General features: G+C 45.6%; 1 protein-coding gene across 4 annotated transcripts in view; it reads right to left on the bottom strand.

Annotated features, from left to right (window-relative positions):
* Positions 1-19784, bottom strand: part of SMOC2 (SPARC related modular calcium binding 2) — a 225152-nt gene that overhangs the window by 140366 nt on the left and 65002 nt on the right. For all 4 annotated transcript variants that reach the window (XM_024357524.3, XM_024357523.3, XM_016956668.4 and 1 more), the window contains exon 2: positions 15067-15238. In XM_024357524.3, coding sequence (XP_024213292.1) covers positions 15067-15238 — 172 coding nt within the window. The remainder of the gene's footprint in view (positions 1-15066; positions 15239-19784) is intronic.

Raw genomic sequence — 19784 nt, 5'->3', positions numbered from 1 at the left:
ACCACAAAGTAGGTTGCTTACTGAAGCTCCTCTCAGCCTTTCAGCCCAGGGAGTGAAAGCTGTGAGCCCAGCATCAACCAGGCCCATCTTTCAGTGCCCCCAGGGGGAAAAGGCTTGTCCTAAGAACAGCCTCCCACCACAGGAGACAACGTCACGTTGGCTGCCATGGGCCGCCTCCCCGGAAGCAGAACACACATGCATGCTTTACTTCTTGGGACCATCACACCATATAGCTTATTTGAATTTTAAAACTTGAAAAAATGGCTTTCCTTTTTTAAAAAACTATTTCCAGATTTCAATCACAAGTGCCTGCATCTTGAGAGAGCACAAAGGCCGTCTCGACTCCAAGGACTCTTCTTCAAATGTTGTTCACTTCCGTCTTCAGATGGTGACTTTTTGACTCCCTCGTGGTTAAAGTGCTGGCTATGGCAAAATGCCATCCGATTACCAGCCCTGGGCTCCACCCGTCACAGCAGGCTCCTACAGGCTCCGCCTCTAACAATGCTCCAGGGCCTTTGTGCGACTCCTCTCTGGCTTTTGCAGAACCACCGGCCACATGCTGCATGGAGCATTACGGGCCTACACATCTGAGCAAACGCTCCTCCATGCATCCCAGCTTCATGCCTTCAGCTTTATTCTAAAGTCTGGCCTGGCCAGCCAGCACTCAGCAACATGTGGTTTTAATGCAGTCTGTGTTTTAGCTGAGGAGAAATCACTGCTTTGCTGGACTTCTGTCCTCGTTTTTTAGTATAACCTGTGGTTTTGACTGTCTAAAAAGGAAAAGTGATATGAGTTCCAGCTTGCGAGGTCTCCACGAGGTACAGATGGAGCTATAAATTAGGTCTAATATTTGAGCTATCATGGAACATGCCAAGAAAGCTAAGTTTTCCAAACTCCTGTGGGCTCCATTCTTGGCGTGGACTTCTTTTAAAGACTTCACATTTGCCACTGGTCAGATAGTTCTGAAATCTGCAGCTCTTGGTTTTAATAGAATATTAAATTCCAAGTTTACGTCTAGCCTATGGCAAACTATTTAGTCATAGGAAACAATTAAGACTTAGCATGAAATTACAAGGCCTGCATAAATCATCACTCAAAATAAACCTGCAGTCATCTTATGAAGTAAAACTGCTACAGGGTTGCGGCTTATTCCACAGATTTGCTATTCCTTATTCTGGATATCTCGTGTTAAATCAGGTTCAAGATCTTTACTACAGAGAAGTGCCTGACCAGCATCTGACAAGGTCCATTCTACCGAGAGGCACAAAATTGCCAGAGAATGAGCACTCAGAAATAGTCATGGCCCCCGTGTGTTCTCAATATCACTCTAAGCCATTATATGCTTGATACAGACACATCTTAGACTGAATTAAATGTCCCTCTTTATAAAAATCAAAATGTTAAACACACCCTCAAAATTATACTATTTCCAACTTTCCAACTTTTTAATCGCTTTGAAAGAATGGAATAGGATGCTTCAACACTGTCCCCTGGAAATCTTATTTACAGATGATGATAAATGTCTCTCCTTAATATATTTTTACTCTGTATGATTCTTTGGTTGAGTTAAAAATTAAGCAGAACCCTAACTGTTTAACAGCCTTGTTGAGATTCCACTCTGAACACTTTATGTTTAACTGTTTGATTATTAAATCCCCAGAACATAAGCAACATAATTTTTTAAATTACTGTATGATGGCCAGGTGCGGAGGTTGATGCCTGTAATCCCAGCACTTTGGGAGGCTGAGGTGGGCGCATCACGAGGTCAGGAGATCAAGACCATCCTGGCTAACATGGTGAAACCCCGTCTCTACTAAAAATAAAAATAATAATAAAAAAAAAATTAGCCAGGCATGGTGGCAGGCGCCTGTGTTCCCAGCTACTCTGGAGGCTGAGGAAGGAGAATCACTTGAACCTGGGAGGCAGAGATTGCAGTGAGCCGAGATCGCACCACTGCACTCCAGCCTGGGTGACAGAGCAAGACTCTGCCACAAAAAAAAAGAATTACTGTACAACTACAAATAATATAAAATTTACCATCTTATCCATTTTAAAGTGAACAATTCAGTGGCACGTAGCACATTCATAGTGTTGGGCAACTGCCACCTCGGCCTAGTTCCAGAACATTCTCCTCATTCCCAAAAGAATGCCCGTTAAGCTGCCATTCCCCATTTCCCCCTCACCTCAACCCCTAGAACTATCCGTCTACCTCCTGTCTCTACAAATTTGCCTATTCTGGGCATTTCCTATCAATGCAATCACACATGAGGTATCCTTCTGTGCCTGGCTTCCTCCACTTAGCCTGATGTTTTCACGGTTCATGTATGTATGTTCACGTAGGTCTACACCAGAGATGGTGCATCAATGTAATCATACACGAGGTATCCTTCTGTGTCTGGCTTCCTTCACTTAGCGTGATGTTGTCAAGGTTTATGTATGTTACAGCATGTTTCAGAGCTATGTTCCTTTTTATGGCTGAATAATATTCTATTGAACAGATGGACCATATTTTGTTTATTCATTCACTCATGGATGAACACTTAGGATCTTTTGGCTATTGTAAATAATGCTGTTATAAACATGCAGATGTAAATTTTTGTTTGAACGCCTGTTTTCAAGTCTTTTGGGTAAAAAGTAGAAATGATGGAGTAGAAATGATGGTTCACATGGCAGTCCTGCATGTAACTTTCGGAGGGAGTGCCTGCTGTCTGCCACAGTGCTAAACCGTTGTATGTCCAGCCAACAGAGACAAGTGTTTATCCACCCAGAATTTATTTTGTCTTTGTTACACTGTTGTAACCATCTGACTGGGATGAAATGGTTTCATAGTACTTTGGCTCATAGTATTATATTACTATAATCAATATCTACCTCAAAGAAAAACATCTTAGCTGGAAATTATAATATTAACACTTTAAATAAAATTGTTAATCTTCTTCTAATTGAAGAATTTAGTCACTTTTTACTAGACCAAATAAAAACTTTCTGATGTGAATTTTGTCATCTATTTTTAGAAAATGTTTGCTCTTACCTGCAGAGCCGGGACTTTATAAAGAAAGAACTCATCATTGCTTAGCAAGGCATCACTAACAACAGGTTTTGTTTTGCTTTAGAGACAGGGTCTCTGTCAGCCAGGCTGGAGGGCAGTGGTGCCATCACGGCTCACTGCAGCCTCAACCTCCTGAGCTGAAGGAATCCTCTCACCTCAGCCTGCCCAGTAGCTGGGAAGACAGGCACCACCATGACTGGCAAATTTTTTAATTTTTGTAGAGATGGGGTATTGATTTGTTGCCCAGGCTTGTTTTGAACGTCTGGTGTCAAGCAATCCTCCCGCCTCCCAGAATGCTGGGATTACAGGCATGAGCCCCCACGCCGAGCCCTAACAGAAATATTTTGATGAATTTGATAGTTAATTGTGCATGCAATTTATTTCTACCTGTTGGATGGTATTTCATCTCTCTTAGTTACAAAACAAAATAGGCTCCAATCAGATTACAAGCTTGTTTACATATCAAGATATGTCATGGAGACCTGGCACAGTGGCTCACGTCTGTAATCCCAGCACTTTGGGAGGCCAAGGTGGGTGCATCACCTGAGGTCAGGAGTTCAAGACCAGCCTGGCCAACATGGTGAAACTCCATCTCTACTAAAAATACAAAAATTAGCCAGGTTTGGTGGTGGGCACCTGTAATCCCAGCTACTCAGGAGGCTGAGGCAGGAGAATCACCTGAACCTGGGAGGTGGAGGTTGCAGTGAGCCGAGATCGTGCCACCATACTCCAGCCTGGGTGACAGAGCAAGGCTCTGTCTCAAAAGAAAAAAAAATATATGTCACGGAAACCATTAAAATGTGATGCTCACTACAAAGTAGAAATGAAAACAGTGTTTTATAATGGTTACTTATGATGAGTGTTTTCTTTTAAACGGAAAGCAAATAATTCCGTACTTTGCTAGAATCTCTCAAAACAGGATTAGGCAAGAATCAGCAGAGACTGCTTTGCTGAACATTTTACAGAGAATTCTGGAGAGCAACAATTAAAAGGAACAGTTAAAAGGGATCTTTGAGAAAACTTTTCAAAACAGGGCCATGAAACAGTGATCTTCACAGGTGATGATGAATTTGGTAGTCCTAAGCCCAGAGAGTTCCTCTCTCAGGGACTCCTGTCTGTAACAGAATCGAATAACATAAACACACTAAGCTAGGCAAAAGTGAATCAAAGTAACTCTTCCTGTTGGTCTTCCAAGATGCTTTGGTTTACACCAGAGATGGTGTCTCAAGACTTTGATGCCGCTCAGCTTCCTACTGCAATAGGCAGAGCACTTTGGGACACAGGTAATAACTGTGGTGTCTCATTTATCGATATGGAAGGAGCAGCTAGCTGGATATGTTTCTGGTCAACAGATGCTCTGACTCTGGATCTCGCAAGGTCACTGAATGGCTATGATTATGGCCACGGCCATGTAAACTCTTCAAGTTCAGGTTCAGCTTGCACTGCCATCTCCCCATGACCCAGTGCAGGGCTGGCCAGGACAGGGCTGGTGTGGGAACGCCACGGGCTGAACGAGCAAATGGCAGCCAGGCAGAGGACACATATGGTGTCTTTGTAGTGGCCACGGCAATGATAGCCCTCAGAGTGGCATGGCTTTTATTGATTTTGGCATCAAATGAAGGCAGACACTGTGTTTTAAAAGTTGTAGTATTTTACCCACCCGTAATTTTGAAGGCCAGAGTCAGAAAAACTAAGAATGCCATGCTGCAACACTCTCCAGCAGAACTGAAGTATTCTTTTCCATCCTAATATCCTAATATAGATGGAAGTGCTGTGATAAGCGCCCCCAACCCCAGTGGTCTGCAGCCCTTGGCCAGCAAAAGCAGCATGATGCATCCCCACAGCAACAGACTAGTGCATCCGTCCAACCTTCCCTCAACCATGACCAGAACGACACTATTTCAGAGCTAAGGGAGACAGGAACAACATTTTCATCCCCACAGCAGCAGACTAGCGCATCCGTCCAACCTTCCCTCAACCATGACCAGAACGACACCATTTCAGAGCTAAGGGAGACAGGAACGACATTTTCATCCCCACAGCAACAGACTAGTGCATCTGTCCAACCTTCCCTCAACCATGACCAGAACGACACCATTTCAGAGCTAAGGGAGACAGGAACGACATTTTCGTTTTACGTAAGTATTCTCTTTTTAAATGCATAAAGGCAGAAACAAAATTATAATAGGAAATCCCTAAATATGTAACTGAGATTGCCAAATTATAAAGAGAAAGTTAAGAGAAACTGCAAACCATTGCAAGACTATATTACAGTATTCAGACAGCCTTTATAATATTTATACAAGAAACCGCAGATCATGCCCATATCTATGAAAATTAATATCAGTGATTTTCAACAGATCGAAATGGATGATTGTGTAAATGGTCACTAAATCCTTTGCAGGAAGGCTGACTAGAACCTTCCAGAGGGCAGAAGCTCCCTAGGCTGTGCGGAGAGGCCCCTGCTCTGCTGATGAGCCGGTGCCTTGGGTTTGGTGGTGCCACTAAAGCAAACCGAGGAAAGGTCCTTTGGATGTGTGATGTTCTAGGAACGTCCAGCTGTGTTTCTGATCACGGCTGCACACGAGACCGAAGGCCCTGAATCTCTTGTTATGTCTACCCCAGCCTGTGAGGAAGGGCACTCCCAAACATCAGACGTGTTAAAATACCATAAGCGAGTTAAGGTAAACATACTCTGGGTAGAGTTTCTGCAAGACACAAGCACAAATCCGATTGAAGTTGCTTCTGATAACTGTGTCTGCGGGAAGAAGGAAATCCAACCTGGAAAGGGTGGAGCCAGGGATAAGCATCTGGCCCAGGAGCCCAGGGCACAGAAAGAATCACGGACACTCATGCTCACTCACACATGCACACACACACGAACACACAAACATGCACGTATACACACTCACTCACACATGCATGCACACTCACATGCACACATACACACACGCATGCTCACACATGCACGCATACACATGCATGCATACACATGCGTTCACACATGCATGTTCACACATGCGCGCACACACATGCATGCTCACACATGCACACATACACACACATGTTCACATGCACGCATACTCACACATGCACACATACACACACATGCACACACGCATGCATACACACAGTGCACGGATACACACATGCACGCATACACACGCACAATCATGCTCACTCACACATGCACGCACACACACACGCATGCCCAGACACATGAACACATACACAAGGAGACACACACACACGCATGCACACTCATGCATGCACATAAACATGCATTCACACACAAGCATATACATGCTTTCACACATGCACACACGCACATGAACACACACATGCACACACACAAGCATAACATACATGCATGCTCATACACATTCACACACATTCACACACATGCACACTCTCCATACATACACACCCACACAAGCATACACTCACACATGCACACTCACATACAGTCATACATGCACACACACGAACACATTCACACACATGCACACTGTCACATACATGCACACTCACACAAGCATACACACGCTCTCACACATCCACACATGCACATTTACACACATTCACATGCACACACACATATGTACACTCACAGGCACATGAATACACAGTCACATTCACACAGTCACACATGCACACTCATGCACACATTCACACAAGCATACACAATCACACATGCACACAATGCACATGAACACACATTCACACTCACGCACACACACAGGCATATACACATGCAACAGAAACGCCCTCTCACACATTCACACTTTCACACTCACACCCCCGCACAGATTTCCTTCGTGGAAATGCCCGTTCTCTGAGGAAAATGAACAGATCGATGCTGCCCGATAGGAGCCAGGCGACACTCCGGCCCCGGGCGCTTGTGCGGGGGTGAAGGAGCCTCATGGGGACATCGCGACTCCCGCTTCCTCCAAGGCGAGGCTGTGGAATTCCGAGGAACGGGCAGGTGTGGAGCTCTCTGGCCTGTTTCTAGGCCACTGAGTACGAGGAAGAGCTCGACGGAAACACTCATGTGATGGGAAAACCTCCAGAGAGAAAGAATTCTTTGGGTTTCTCTGAACTGGCTCCTCGTTCTAGAGACGCGAGGACAGAGCCCCCTGGCCCAGGCTCGCGCTCCGGCGCCCTCAGCTTGTAGCCCTGAGAGTCTGGAGCTGGGCTGGGCATCGGGACACCTGCAGAGCCCGCCCTCCACTGCCCAGGCCCCTCCACCGCCCAGGCCCCTCCACCGCCCAGGCCCCTGCATTTCACCCCCACAGGCGGTTCCCACGTGCTGCCAGCGCCTCACCCGTCAGAGTCTGCCCAGCCCCAGCTGAGGAAAAGGCAGGGTCCTCCTCCCTACAGGTGCTGAGAAGAAGCTGCGGGCCGCAGGGGCCACTGCTGTGCTTTCAGGAAAACTGCAACAGAAGGAGCAGAGCACGTGGACGGAGCCCCACGGGGAGGCCTGGTTCCTCTGGAGTGTGAGACACCCATGGCTCCGGCTTCTTAGGCAGCGCCTGGCCTCGGAGCCCGAGAGCTGTCGCTGCTGATTCAAAGGATGGCAAAGCTGCTCCCCCGGCAGGGCAGCCCCTCAGGTCCACGCTGGGAAGTGGAAGGAGCTGCACCTCGACCCACATCAGACGTGAAGCCGCCTGGCTTTCCTCCCGGAGACACTGCTGCCCGCTGTTCCTCTCTGGAAGCATCAGGAGCAGGCGTGAGGCGGCTTGAGAAGGCCTGGGAAGGTGCCACCCCAAACCCCTGCTGGGCCTCACAGCCAAGCCACGGCACCGCCGGCCACAGGGGCAGAGTGGTCCCCACCCCACCCCAGCTCTGCAAAAGCTGCAGAGAATGCCGGAGAGACAGCCGCAGACAGGCCTCAGAGCGAGGCCTCACAGCTGACTGTCTGGGGCAACCTTGAAGAAAGGAGCTTTTTCCGGGAAGGGCTGACACGAAACGCCTTGTCATGGCACAGCGAACTTGGATGAGCGGCCCCAAAACCAACAGTTAGATTCCTGTTACAACCATCACTTGGCCATGGGAGTAAACTTTTGCGTGTATCACTCCAGGGGTTCACCAACGGAAAGAACAGTCTCTAAACCTCATCGTGGCAGTAACCTTTTTTTTTTCAGACGGAGTTTCAGTGTTGTCGCCAGGCTGGAGTGCAATGGCACGATCTGGGTTCACTGCAACCTCCACCTCCCGGGTTCAAGGGATTCCCCTGCCTCAGCCTCCTGAGTAGCTGGAATTACAGGCACCTGCCACTACTACCGGCTATTTTTTTGTTGTTGTATTTTTAGTAGAGACGGGGTTTCACTATGTTGGCCAGGCTGGTCTCCTGACCTCATGATCTGCCCACCTAATAATCTTAATAATAACAGCATGTGCATTCATCTTGTGGAGATTCGAATCTGATTGTGATACCTGTGGACTTCCTGCACCGTGGGCCTCATGTGTGCCAGATGCTGGCTGAGTCCCAGCCGCTTTGCTGAGGGCTGTTGAGGTCATTCTGCAGCCTCAGAGATGGATGCACAGAGCGATGGGTGGATGTTAGAGCCTTTGTCACCATGTTCCCTTCACTCAGACTCGCCCGTTCAGAAGCTCTTGGTCCTCAGATCTCCAAAGAAGCTGCTTTTGTCCAATATCTGTTTCCAGAAATCTCAAAATAGTTCCAAGTTCTCCTGGCATTTGGCTTTTTTTTTTTTTTTTTTTTTTTTGGCTTTTCTATGGAATGCCAGAGATTTTGTTGAAAAGAAAGACAGCCCTAAAAGTCTCAGATCAAAAGAAAAATATTAATGTGTGTGCAGAGTTCTGAAAACACAAACTCCACAAATTTCTATGAAAATATGAGAAAAATGCATCAGTGTAAACTACCGCAGTTCTATTCAAGGTCAATGGCTAGATCACTGTGTGAAGTGTGCAAAACATTTAAATCGAATTTAATCAAACATGGACTAAACTATTTGAATTGTTTCCAAATAGTACATCCAAAAGAGACAGGCCTATAGAACTATCACCCACCAAAAATGTAAAAATGCCCCCAAAATGCTAAAGACAGCCGCAGCCTCTTATGTGCCGAGGCGACACTGTGCTACACTAGCCAGCGCCCACTCCAGGAATCACGTAGAGAAAACCTGGAGGTTTATTTGTATTACACGAATGATCTAAAGGGACAATCCTGTGCTCCCTCTTTTACCTTCAGGGAAGAAAATTCTCAACCTGGATTTTGTTGTGGAATGTGCAATATTTATACTCTTAGAGGGAAACAGAAGCACAATTTGCTGAGTAGACACCAAGCCCCGTGTCTGTTCTCACCCGTCCTGGGCTCAGTGTGTTTTGCTCCTGCTCCCCGGGAGCCCCTACTGCTGCGTTTGCAGCACTGGGACAGGCTGGATGCTGGGATGAGTGTGTAAGTGACTAACAGTGTGACAGCCTAGAGGAAGGAGCTGGCCCCTCAGGGCGAGGCCTAGGAAGGAGCCGGCCGCTCAGGGCAAGGCCCGTCTTCCGCCACGAGCCAGGATGCAGGTGCGAGGCTGCTTCTTTAGGAAAACTCCAACTGCAGACGGGAGGCAGGAGCCCCTTTTCAAAGGCAGCCCCCAGCAGGGAACAGACTTAACTGGAGGCAACACGTGGGCGGAAAGCGGACGGAGCCTCTCCGAGCCCAGCCCCACATCCAAATCTAGACTATCAGAGGAGCATGACACCCAGTTATTTCAAGATCTGTAATGCACGGTGAACAATCTCTCCGCAGACTGATTGTCATGTTTGCTGCCTTGGCAGCTGCAGCACCACACACACGAGATTCTGAAGACTCCAGGTGTCTGTGCGTTCTTTCCAACAGAATCCTTTAGATTTAAGTGAGACCTACTTTGGTTAGGTCCATTTTATTTTTGCCTACTTCTCCCTTATATTTGTTTGTGTGTCATAATTTATGGTATAAAACTTCTTCAGTAACATAAATGAGAATTCCTATTGAAATAATCATCCAGAAAAATTAGCTTAGATGCAGGCACAAATAAACTAACAAGGATATTACCAAAAAGAACATCTGTGTTTAATTGACATTTGTTCTTCCTGTCCAAAGAGAATGTCACTGTGACCCTGCAGCTGGGTATGGCAAAGATCCGAAGTCACATGCTGGGGAGACACCTGAAAAGCCCACAATCCAGAGAGGGTCACAGGTGTCGAGCTTCCACCCAGAGAGATGGACCAACCATCGTCCCTCCTTTGTCTAAGAAATCCCTCACATGCTCGTCCTCAAAGGCTACGGCTAAAGCGGAAGCTTCTTCGCGGCCTTTCAATGGCATATCCGACTGGAGTTATCTAAGGGAACACGGCAAGAAAAGGGAAGATGAAATTCCAAGTTTAATGAGGTGCTGTGACCTCCCCACTTCTACAGCGCTTGTTTCCACAAGCTAAGACTTCATAGGCGATCACTTGTAAAAACTTCTCTGAAGAGTACATCATCTGATATTTAAATTTATTCTTAAATTGTTTCTCCTTTCTCAGCACAGATAGCTGAGATTTATAACTACAGCCAAGGCATCAAATCACATCTGAGTCTTTCTCTAGTGTGAGTCTCACACACGTCGGTCAGACACAAAGGAAAGAAGAACATGCTTCCTTCAAGCCATGTACCCGGCTCCATGCCGACTTTCCATAACCCATGGCCGTGCGGTTTCCCGGGTGAAGCATGCTGGAAATCACGTTATCCCCAGACAGCTGTCCAAGGCACCACTGTCCTTCCTAGCCAACGAAGCAAGACTTCCAGCAGTAGAGTATCGGCAGTGGAAGGAGACATTCATTCAGTGTGTGGAACAAGACACACTGTTCTTGGTGGGCGATGTGTGTCCTTGAGTCTGAAAGATGCTTCTTAAAGAAGTAGCTGGTCTCCAAAGAAACAGACTGACTTGTTCTTTCTCAGATGCAGAATAAACAAATTTGCAGCGTTGGGGCAGGCTAGGGAAGCTGGGTGGGGTCAGCACTTTGGGGTCCTGTGCTTATGACCCCACAAAGTAGGCACCACCGGGCTCTGGAGAAGTCCCATGAGGGCCCCCTGTGCACCCCGCTGTGTGCCCCATGGCTGGCCCTTGTGTGGAGGGAGGTGTCCTGCCACCCCCGAGGGCCCTAGCCGTCCACCTCATAGGAGAGTCTGAAGACAGGCCGGGTGTTGGGAGCATCTGGGATCCTGTTGAAAATCTCATGTGAAACCGTTTCCAGTGCTAGAAGCAGGCCAGTCAGTTCCCATCTGGAGGATGCTGCCAGGGATAAAGATTCTTACACAGTCCCTGAGTTCTGGGGCACCCAGGGCTGAACGGAATCAAATGAAGAGACGAGCTCCCTGAGAGGTTATCTGATGGAGAACAGCATGGACTCACTCGCAGCCTCAGCGCTCTTCAAGGAATCATTCAGTAAGAAGAAAACGCCAATTTACCGAATGTATTAATATCAAGTAAATGTCACGACTTATTGAAAGAATCAGGTTGAAGCAAATTGATCATAAAGTTTTAGAATCACATAGAACCAAGCTGCTTAGTAAATATCAGTTGTCCACTTGAATAAACTAAGAGTTTGTGTGTGTTTATGTGAGTGTCTGTGTGTGTGTGTGTATGTGTGTGTGTGTGTATTTGTGTTGGTGTATTTGTGTGTGTGTGTCTCCCACTGAATGACTCTAAGATATTTCATCCAAATTTTCACCAAGGGAATTAAAATTAAAATAATGTACAGTTTACTGAAACCTAAATGTCTGCTAAGAAAAAAAAACCTATAAGGACAGAATAGTGATATAGAACTATAGAACTTCAGGTACGTTAGATTCAACAAATTATTTTCCTTTTCTTTGAGATAAGAATGGATGCTTAGGGAAAAAAATAAATCAGTCATTTACAAAACATCATTTATTTTAAATGGTATATTCTATTTTCCCTACCACCACAAAGAAAGCTGGAGCAGCTATTGCTGCTACTATAGTCAAAGTTTCAATGTGTGTTTTAATGTAAATAGTGCATACAAGTATATAATTCAGTGAAAGAATGTCAAATGCTTTCAATTTTAATCATGTTGTCTTTACTTTTATGGACGTTTTATAGAAAGATATTTCACATCTGTGTTTTAAATAACTTTAAACTATTTTTTCTACTACAGTGAAATTTGTATATATGTAGATCTTTCACTTCCACACATTTTCCAAGTGTTGTTGTTTTCTATTTGGGCTAAAGTTAGATGGAGTCAGCTCCTCAGCGTGCGGGTACACTGGAGGGTCAATGTGTGGCATCATCAGCAGATGTTAGCTGTTTCTAGAAGGGGCTGGCACTCCCTCAGGCCATAGAAAGTGGTTTTCCAGAGTCCCCCAGAGCTGTTTCAAACAGATGAGTGTCCAGAGCCCAGCTCTCTGAAATGGATCCTGAGGTCTGGGGTGGGTTCCACAAGCTGGCAGCGAGCATTCCAGGCCACAAGCTGTGGTGCTTGCCAAACCTGTCCCACTAAGTTCATGTCAGCATCTTTAAACTTTGTGTTTGGGATTCAGCTACGATACTGCCACTGCACTTCATTTATTTAAAGTATGAATCAAATAATTTTTTACTGCATTTTGTTCCTTGCAATCTCAGTAGCATATTGAGGTTAATCAGTGAATTAAAGTTCCATTTTCCCTTTGAAAGTAGCTCACCCCTCCATTTGTGGTCCTTTCTAAAGCACGCCAGGGCTTCAGCACAGCAAGACTCACTGCAATCGTGCTGGTGACGCTGGGGTCTGGCACCCCTGGACAAAGGCACAAGGCGGGTGCTGGGATGGGGCAGCCTGGTGAGCTCAGGGAAGCATGCGCCGTGCAGAACGGCAATTTGCATCCATCCCTGTTCTGCCCATGACTTCCTGTGTCTTTCCATTTCCCACAGGAGAGTGCAAACTCCGGGATCCAGCACTCAGCCCTGCCAGCCCGGCTCTACCTACGGCCCTCCTGTCGGTCCTCAGAGGACCCTCTGAGTGGGCTTCTGTCCTGGGGTCTTCATGACTCCCCCAGCATGAGGGGAGAATAACACCATCACGTGATAAACACTTTAGAAACAGCATCTGACCGACAAACCAGAACGGGACTTTAAGCTCCACAGCACCATTCTCTCTTGTGTCCTCAGAAGTATAATACAATCATCTTCCCAGGGACACTTACTAGAGAATCTACCTGCCTACTTACTGTGCCCCATACCTGGCATTTGTGTAGCCTTTAAATGCTGCATCCTGAAATACTCTGACTTTGAACAAACTGTAATTTCAGAAAAAAAAAAACCCTTGATAATGAATAGCCATTTGTCATGGGCAAAGCCACAGGTGCATGTGGACAGGAGTCTGGCCTTTAAATCCGGAGTCTGTGCACACTGCTGGCAGATAAATGCATAGGGGTTGAGTTTGCCACCGGGCAAAGACCAAGGCTCCAGAGGGAGTGTATGCTGTTCCTTGTTTTCAGAGCTCTAAATCTGGGTAAAGTCACATGTTTCTTAATGACAGGGACGCACTCTGAGAAATCACCCTGATATGGTTTGGCTGTGTCCCCACCCAAATCTCACCTTGAATTGTAGTTCCCCACGTGTCATGGGAGGGACCTGGTGGGAGGTAATTTAATCACGGGGGTGGCTTCTCTTATGTTATTCTCGTCATAGTGAGTTCTCATGACATCTGATGGTTTTATAGTGGGCTTTTTTCCCTTTTGCTTGGCACTTGTCCTTCCTGCCATCATGTGAAGAAGGATGTGTTTGCTTCCCCTTCTGCCATGATTGTAAACTTCCTGAGGCCTCCCCAGCTGTGCAGAACTATGAGTCAATTAAACACCTTTCCTTATAAATGTACCGGTCTTGGGTATGTCTTTATTAGCAGTGTGAGAACAAACTAATACACACCTTTAGGCAAGTTCATCATTGTGTGAACATCATAGAGTGTACTTACACACACTTAGATGATATATACATCTTCATTTATATACTTATCTTTTCATATGGAAAACAGAATGTCCCAGCATCATTACTGAACATCAGTCATTTCCCCTACTTGATCTCAATGCCAATATCAAGCGCCATCCAACAGGTTTCTACATCTGCTCCATTACAACGTTATGGGACTACTGTTGGACATGCAGTCTGTCATGGAGCAAAATATCCTTGTGACTGTATATAGGAATGTCCTCATAATGTCAGTAGGAAGAACTCTCAGGCCTAAAGAACATGGCAAAATTCTGCCTTTGTCGTCTGCAAAAGTAACTGAAATCTGTTTACCTGGTATTATATTGCATTATGAAAGGAAGAGCAAGCTTATTCCACACCTGGGTAATCAGGGACCTAGACACTGCACTCAGCGCTGGTTTGCAGTGTGGTCACTGTTTTGTTTCATTTAAGAGGACTGCTGAAGCTAACTGCCAGATGATGCAGAACTTCATCTCAAAGGCATCTTTAGTCTTGTGGTCTTTTTTCCTAGATACTATGACAAACAAGGTAAATCTCTTTCTGAAAATAACTCTGAAACATCAGCATCTTTTGCTGAATCAAACCCTTCATTGATGTAGGAAGCATTTCAATCTTCGGCTCTAAGCATTAGACTCTTAACTCTGAATCTAATTCTTAAATTGGGAAAATTGAGAGTATAAAATCAACACCAAAAAATCGCTGAAAACTGCACACGTGCTATTGTACACATCCCACTTGCTAAAAAGAAAAATGAGAAAGAAAGAAATCTTATTGAGAATAATTTTAGAAGACTTTGGGGGAAAAAACTGAAATATTTGGATAAATTTCTTTCATGGTGGAATAAGGCATTCTAAGAAAAGAATATTAGACAAGTAAAAAAAGACTGCTCTTAAAATTCATAGAAATTACTCTTCTTCCTTACGTGCTGTAAAAAAAAAAAGTCAACATAAACCCGAGTTGGTAAATGTAAAAAGTTATCAAGTATGAAAATATGTTTGCATTCATTTTGATGATGGATGTACCCATCTTTGGATGAATGATCAAACAGCAGCTTACCTTTGCAGTTTCCTCGATATGCAATCTCTAGCTGGGGGTCTTTGCACTTGGCACGTTGAAATTCACAACGGGAAAGGAAGGTCCTTCCGTCAGATGCGCAGAGAGGTTTCTGGGGCGAACCCGCACAGTCCAAGCTACAATCCTTGTCTTTATCTTGATCCACTCTCAAAAACTTAAAGGAGAAAAAAAGAAGCCAGACAAATTTAAAGACACATTCTTCAGAGCAGCAGAAAACAGAAGGCTGCCTCAGGCCACTTTACGGTCAGGGAATGAAAGCTTGAGGGATAACACCACCCGGTTCTCATCCCTGCCAGAAGCGTCACGTGCACCTCTGAACATTTTAGCCATCGTCTGTTTCAAAAGCCTAGATAATTTGGAAGTTCTCTACATCAATATCGGCCGTCTGACACAGAACAACATGTGAATCATTGATCTTTGAAGGGGGTGCACGTGTGCCTAGTTCAACCCTTAAAGTCTGAGTAGCAATGTTTTCCTTTTGTGAATTCATTGACTAATTTGCCTCCACATTCATCACATTGTACCATTCTTTTGGAAGTGACAAGTATCAGGAATGTCCACTATCTGGAAATGGGAGGGAATCCTTCCTGATTTAAATGGTGCCACACAATTTCATCTACATTCAATTGGACTATACTGCACTCAATTGGACTATTGTTATTTGAATAAATGTTTGTTGAATGAATGAGTGACCTCATGGCCCAGAGGAAGCTTGTGTATTTCTCTGAAAATGCCTAAGGCACAGGAATCCTCTCCGCAGGCCATAGAGATCACCTCATGGCCATGTGTGCTCCCGCAGTTCCCATGGTGGCCCCAGGCCCTTCATCTCCCTCCTGCTCTTTTACAGCTTGACACACACTTCGGAGCTCACCAGACCCCAGGGAAGCCTACGATCTGGGCGTGCTGGCTCCGTGTGTTTTCCTTGGACAAGTCATCAGTGTCCTGCCACTTCCTGACCGGCCACTAGTCCCGTCCAGGCCTCCATCAGGCCAGACGAAACACCAGACACCAAGGTGAAGCTCAAGGTGACCCTGAGGAAGCGTCTGTGCTCCAGGACAAACAGGATTGTCAGAGGCCTTTGGTCCCCAGACTATCACCTGCCCCAAGGGGTGTTCTCCTTGATTCAGAGCATAGACAATGCATTAACAAAAAGAAAGAAAGAAATGCGCAGAGCTGTGGCTGGCAGAGCATAGGCTATGGTAGTACGTGGCCCTCTGGGCGTGGTGTGCACGTGAGCGGGGCTATGTGGCATTGTTCACCCAGGGACATTTGTGGAGATAAAGAGAGCACTGGTCCAATCCCTCTTCCAGTTTGAGCAGGGGGAAAATAGGGTTGAGGTTCAGCAGAAGCTGGGGGGCCCTCATCAACATGCTCCTTTACCAGTAAGAGAGGAAAAAGAAATTCATCAACTCAGGATGCTGCATTCCTTGAGAAGCTAATGAAACTTTCCGCCTTGAAGTCTGCATCTCAGCTGGCTCTGTTTAAAGGCTAGCTTTGCCCAGCTAATCAGCATTGTACCCCTCTGTGGCTGCGGATCACCAGGTGGGTTGTGTCAGTGGAGCTAACTCGGCAAGGCTGGCTGTGGAAACTGCACTCACTTTTATATTATTGTCACATAGGGCTGTCAGCACCACTGTGGGTTAAGTCTCAGTTCTTTTAAAAAGGGCTGCTCTGCTATCTTGAAGATAAATCTTGACCCAAGTTTTGCAGGAACTACGGTGACCTTGATGGGCAGTGGAAGGAATCAATCTGTGATTTTTTTAATGGAAATTTATCAACTTTAAATAATTTGCCCAATGTTACACATACAATTTTTTTAAATCTTCACGCCGATAAAAGAATTAAAAACAGAGATTAGCCAAAAGCCAAAGCTGGACTCAAAGCCAGGTAGGGCACACAAGATGCTGTAGGGGCCGGATGGCCCGTGGGGAGCCCCAGACCTCACCAGAAATCCAGGCGGGGTCCTCAGACCTCCCAACCTGAGGACCGTGACAGTGGCAGGTGTGGCTAAGAACAGGTAAGCCTGTGTGTTTTGGAGCTCACAAAGCTACTTGGCAGTGGCCTTGCCCAGATGTGGGGATGAAGGCTGGAGCCAAGAGACAGGTGAGCGGCACCCAGAGGTGATGGGGCCTTTGCCATCTCAGAGGGAGCTATTTTTCACAATTGTTCCATTTCAAACAGCGTGCTCTAATTTTCCTGAGAATAAGCTCACCTGCTGAAATGATTCAGGTTTGTTTTAGCTAAGACACAAGTGAAAACAGATCATTGCCTTTCAGGGTTTTGCAAATATGTATGCTTTCATTTAAAGAGGGCAGAGACGGCACATAAATACATTCTGTTGACTTCTGCCACAGATGAGTCTCAACCACATTTTTCATGTCACCAACACGCATTGACTGAGCTCTTCCAGCAGTGGGGGCGCCCTGGGGGCAGGCAGCTCCTGGGAGACATGACCTTCGGGTGCTGTGCCTTGGGAAGGTCCTCCACCCGCTGAGACGTTGCTTGGATCTTATAAAATGCTTGCGAGTCACAGGCGCCTCACAGGTACTTGAGGATCTCAGCAGCCTCGTTCTCGCAGCACACAGCTGGCTGGGGCAGCACAGCTTTGCACCGAGAAAGAGGGAAGAAAACAGAAAGAAAACATGAACGTGCAGTGTGCTCAGTAGGAGCCCCAGATGCCTTCGTTTCAAACAGGGGCCGGCCCTATTAATAGCTGTCTCCTACTGTAGATGAAAAGATGGAATAACCTAAATCCTGTTCATTTTTATGTTTAAGAGGTGGTCTCTATGTATTTCCTGAAACCCTAAGTGAGGAGATGCTGAGGACTTAGGTAAGACGCTGTAATTATCATTTTCTCTAAAGGGAAAGAGACAGCCTCGACATTTTTTCTCAAATAAAAGCACCCAGCATCCAGGCATTTGGAATTTGACCATAATTCTTGATAATGTACTGGTGTGGAACTAACAATGGAAGTGTTATTTCTCAGGGACAAGAGAACATACAGGTTGTGGACATGTTTCTCCCCTTCCTCCTGTTTAATAGCAATTAAATTTCACAGGAGACAGTGCATGTAAGAAAATAAGCTTTTAACTAAGTTGTGCTCATTAATAAACAGCCCATTCAAGAAAAATAAATATTCCTATTCCAAAGAATTCACTATGTGTTAAAAGAACTTGGTTGAGAGTCTTAAAACTAATTCAAGATAAAAAGTACTTTGCTAAATGTAGAATGCAATCAACTGGACATCGAGTGACTTTATTTAAAAAAACCCCCACAATTGCAGGGGTTTCTCATTTCTTTTGATTTCCACGAAGCAGTGCTATTTGCACAGGTGCAAGGAGCCCAGGTGTAAGGAAGTGGTGGGGGGGAGGGCACAGGAAGTGTCTTTGTGGACACCAAGTAGCTCACACATTAGAAAACCAGTCAGACAGACTCAATGGATCAAAGTCATGGTCTATGTTTCTTCTTAATAAATTACTGGGTTTGGGCCAGAAGAAAAAGATTAAAACAAAAACCATTTACAGAACAGGTAAAAGCACTCTTCAAATCTTAACTTGTTTAAAATTTCTCCTTATAATATTGATTAAATACGTCTCTGACTATATGAGATAACGTGGCATAAGAAGACATTAAGGAAATGTTGCCTCTGAAATACATAATTCTTGTAGCTGTAAGATTTGCAAGGCCAGGTGCAGTGGCTCACACCTATAATCCCAGAGCTTTGGGAGGCCAAGGTGGAAGGATCTGCTGAGGCCAGGAGTTTGAGACCAGCCTGGGCCACACAGTGAGACTCTGTCTCTATCAGGGGTGGGGGGAAATTAGCCAGGTATGGGGGTGTAACAAAATAAAGTGCACAATAAATGAGCACCTGTGGACCTAGCTACTTAGGAGGCTGAGGTGGGAGGCTCACTTGAGCCCAGGGAATTGGAGGTTGCACTGAGCTATGACTATGCACCAGGGCACTTCAGCCTGGGCAAGTGAGACCTTGTCTCGAAAAAAAAAAAAAAAAATTCTCAAAAGTGCACACTTTCTAAATAATAGGCCAAGAGAAAATAGATGGCATCCACGTGTTTGCTTTCTTAGTGGGAGGTGCACACAGGAAGAAATGAGATTGAACAGAAGACAGGGCAGCACTGGCAATGAGGCCCAGTGCGTGAAGAGCCTGCACAATTCTGAAAGTCACTGGGGACAGGTGGGAGAGGGGCTACAGACTCAAGCCTGTTTTAAAGAATCATTTCTCCATTTTAAAGCCTGGACTTCCTCAGATTTCAGAAAACAGGGTCCTACTCTTTTAGAACACAGAACCGAAATCTTCCAAGCAAATATGGAAATCCTGTTTCAGAGCCTGCAATACAAAACTTAAATGCTAAAGGAAAACATAACTTTCCACAGGACATTTTCTCCCAGAGACGGACATTTCATTCAGTCATTCATCCGGCATCTGAGAGATGGACATTTCATTCACTCATTCATCCAGCATCTGAGAGACGGACATTTCATTCAGTCATTCATCTGGCATCTGAGAGACGGACATTTCATTCAGTCATTCATCTGGCATCTGAGAGATGGACATTTCATTCAGTCATTCATCTGGCATCTGAGAGGCAGACATTTCATTCACTCATTCATCCGGCATCTGAGAGATGGACATTTCATTCAGTCATTCATCTGGCATCTGAGAGATGGACATTTCATTCAGT

This window comes from Pan troglodytes, chromosome 5 (genome assembly GCF_028858775.2).
Source record: "Pan troglodytes isolate AG18354 chromosome 5, NHGRI_mPanTro3-v2.0_pri, whole genome shotgun sequence".
Taxonomy (NCBI): Eukaryota; Metazoa; Chordata; class Mammalia; order Primates; family Hominidae; genus Pan; species Pan troglodytes.
The sequence above is the reverse complement of the archived record's forward strand: the minus strand, read 5'-3'. Positions and strand labels throughout refer to the sequence as shown.